Source organism: Tiliqua scincoides, chromosome 5 (assembly GCF_035046505.1).
Source record: "Tiliqua scincoides isolate rTilSci1 chromosome 5, rTilSci1.hap2, whole genome shotgun sequence".
Taxonomy (NCBI): Eukaryota; Metazoa; Chordata; class Lepidosauria; order Squamata; family Scincidae; genus Tiliqua; species Tiliqua scincoides.
Genome location: NC_089825.1, coordinates 132,271,472 through 132,274,917, shown reverse-complemented (window position 1 = coordinate 132,274,917; position 3,446 = coordinate 132,271,472). Strand labels below are relative to the sequence as shown.

The following is a 3,446-nucleotide window of genomic DNA, read 5'->3' as shown; positions in this document are numbered from 1 at the left end:
TTACCATTTGTTGTCCTCAAATATTTTATTCCTGGTGAATGCCTTTTTCAGGGCATCCTTCACTTCCTTGTTTCTTAGTGTGTATATAAAAGGGTTCAGCAGCGGAGTGACCAACGTGTTCAGAAGAGACACTACTTTGTTCATATTCAGTGATGCATGACCTGTTGGCCTGACATATATAAAGATGATGGCCCCATAAAGCATGACGACAACCACTAAGTGAGCAATACAGGTAGAAAAAGCTTTCTGCCTCCCAGAAGCGGATGGGATTCTCATGACGGTGGAGATGATGAAGATGTAGGAAACCACCGTCAGAAGAGAATTGCTGAACACCACAACAGTGGCAACGATGAAGACCATCCACTCAATGGGGCGAGTGTCAGTGCAAGCCAGCTTTAGGAGCGGTCCGACGTCACAGTAGAAGTGGTTGATGATGTTAGGCCCGCAAAACGGTAACCGGAAAACCAAAATAGTCTGTATCAAGACGGTCATCAGGCCACCAAACCATGAACCACAAGCCAGCTGAATGCAGACCTTGTTGCTCATGATGGTGTGGTAATGGAGAGGGTGGCAAATTGCCATGTAGCGGTCGTAAGCCATGGCAGTGAGAAGGAAAAATTCAGTGGCTCCGAGGAAAAAGTGGGAGAAAGCTTGAGCTTTGCAACCAGCTAGGCTGATTGATTTCTTGACCGCGAGCAAATTGACCAGAAGTTTGGGGATCGTAGAAGAAACATAGATTATGCCTAAGAATGAGAGGTTGCCCAGAAAGAAATACATTGGCTTGTGGAGAGTCGCATCACAAACCACAGTGGCCACAATGACAACATTCCCAGTGACGGTCAAGATGTAGATCACCAAGACACCCACAAACACGAGAACTCTCACCTTTTGGATGCTAGGGAACCCCAGCAAAATGAATTCAGCCACAACTGTGTGATTTTCCATTACCACCTGCAGGAGAACAGAAGAACAGTCATTCTAGGCACAAGGGCTCAGTGGTGCCAGTCGATGTGGGGCAGGAGGTGGGTCCTTGTGCCCCTGCTGCATCTGATCATCTAGGGGACCATGGGAGCCTGAAAGTGCCCGCAGGCAGCCTAAGCCAACAAACCGCTCATAATACTCCATTTAAGCTCAGCGATTTTCAGCTAGTGTTGGTGTGCTACAAAAGGTCAGCAGCTGTGCCACAAGGGATTGTGGCATTGTGGATGAAAATTGACGAAAAAGTCTTCCAGGTTCTGGTGCTCTGTTTCTGGGGAAACTGCCTGTACTAACAAATTGACTGTCCCTCTTCCAGAGGGATCGTGCCACAGGACCCATATGAGTGTCCTGGAAGCTGAAAGAGGAACAGAGAATGCATTACTACAGACAGTTGCCCTAGAAACAGAGTCATAGAATCTGGACAAGTCTCTGGGGAGCCAAACGTGACATCACAAGAGGCACAGATCGTACAGAAGTCTATAGTCAGTGTGCCATGAAAAGCAAAAGGTTGAAAACTGCTGATTCTAGTTTATTATTCTATTATCCACACAAGCAGGATGCAATGATAGCATCTACCACCTCAACCAAAGTGCATTAGAAAGCTAATCCTACTCACCCACAAATGTATCTTATGCATTTTTAAGTCCTGCCATACAAACCTTATTCACCTTAACCAGGGCAGAGCCAAGGAGGTCACAGTCCTAGCCCACCACTTTCAATTTTGCTTTCTTTCTCAAGTTTTGGAACACAATCTTCTTTTTCCTGAGACCTTGGAAAGCTTCTGTCCTTGGAGCAGAAAAAAACTAGTCCAGCGGTTCCCAAACAGTGGGTCTGTAGCCCACTAGTGGGTCATGACCCCATTTTTGGTGGGTTGTGACACTGACAAGGCAGATTAGGCTATGTGCATCAAGGGTTAAACAACCTGCAGCTGGGGGGGGGGGGAGAAAGCACTGCTGCCCAATCACCATTACAGCCACAGAGACTTGAGTGGTTGTTAAAGTGAAACATTTATTATGTTCAGTTAATTCAGTGCCAGGCAAATGTATATGCTCAGTTGTACAGGCACCCATGTGTACTAATCCTTTTTTTGTTTGTTGGAACAAACATTTCTTGGTCAGGTGAAGGGGCCAAGTAGTTCACCTTTTTATCATAGAGGCCAGCCTGGTGTCTTGCAAAGCTCACAAACAAAGCATGAGTACAATAGTTCAGTATTGTCTTCTCAGGAACAAGTAGTGAGTGATATACTGCCCCTGAAGATGGAGATTACATTGCTGCACCCTGGCTATTAGCTCTTGAAAACCTCTCCTAGTTCAGAAACTTGTCTAATATAACACCTTCTCAGCTATGTTGTATTTCATGTGCTGAAGTGTTGTGATGATCTTGTGGGTGAACAATACATACTACTTGATTGTGTACTGAAAATGTAAAAACATCCAATGTGGTGTGACAAAGGAAGTAGAGGTTACTCACATGTTGTAAGTGTCTAGACTGCATCCTGGTGTGGCCACCTGCTGTATTTTTCCATCTCAAGCCCAACATGTTTTAGGTTTGTTCCACCACCTCATATTTTCAAACCACTCATGCAGGCAGACGGTGAGGAATGATGATGATAATGAAGCTGGAGATCATTTTAGCCATCTCACCTCTAGTCTTGTAAAGTACAGATAAAAAGAAATGAAAACCCTCTAATTTCTAATTGTCATATTGATGCACTTCGCTTGCTGCCCTGTAATAACGCTGTGGTTTCTTATCGCAGGTGCGGAGGAACATTTTTTTTTTTTAATTATGGAAACAATTATTTCAGTCTTTCCTAATAATTCCATCAGGGAGATGAAGTCACGAGAGAGAGAAAGAGAGAGAGAGAGAGAGAGAGAGCTTTTCTTGTCAAAAGTTTCAATTAAAAAAAAAACCAACAAAACACCACCTGCTAAACCACATAAAAAAATGACAAAAAAAAAAAACCTCATGAAACACTTTTGAAGGACTTGGAGATCTTATGGGGTTAAAATAGGCCTTGTGGTTCATCAGAAATACTGTACCATGTAGAAATGTGTGATGTTCAAGTGTTATATACAAGAGTATTCCAAGACGCTTGTAGGAGCATCTGGGCAGGAGGTCTGGTCTAGAGGGTAGAGCCTCCATCTGCCTGAAGATAACATCCACAAGGTCGCCAGTTCGAGGCCACCGGCACCATACGACCTTGGAGCAGCTGACAAGCTGAAGCCGAGCAATTCCATCTGCTCTGAGCGTGGGAGGATGGAGGCCAGGATGTGAAACCAGATCAGATAGAAACACCTGAATGTTGTGGTTCTTGAAAGAAAGAACCTTCTTTCAAATTGTAAAAATCTCTATTTAATAAGGGATTTAAATAAAGCCTGCCTATGTAAACCACCTTGAATAAAGTCTTGAATAAAGACCAAGAAAGGCGGTATATAAATACCTGTTGTTGTTATTGTTGTTATTATTAT

At 43.8% G+C, this 3,446-nt stretch overlaps 1 protein-coding gene across 1 annotated transcript; it reads right to left on the bottom strand.

The window, feature by feature from the left end:
* On the bottom strand, nt 1–945 carry LOC136653570 (olfactory receptor 6X1-like). The gene has a single exon (XM_066630461.1). The coding sequence runs from the start codon at nt 943–945 to the stop codon at nt 1–3; it is 945 nt and encodes a 314-aa protein (XP_066486558.1).
* Between the last annotated feature and the right edge of the window lie 2,501 nt (nt 946–3,446).

Coding starts and splice junctions, on each gene's coding strand:
- LOC136653570 (XM_066630461.1), bottom strand. CDS start 945: ATGGAAAATCACACAGTTGTGGCTGAATTCATTTTGCTGGGGTTCCCT.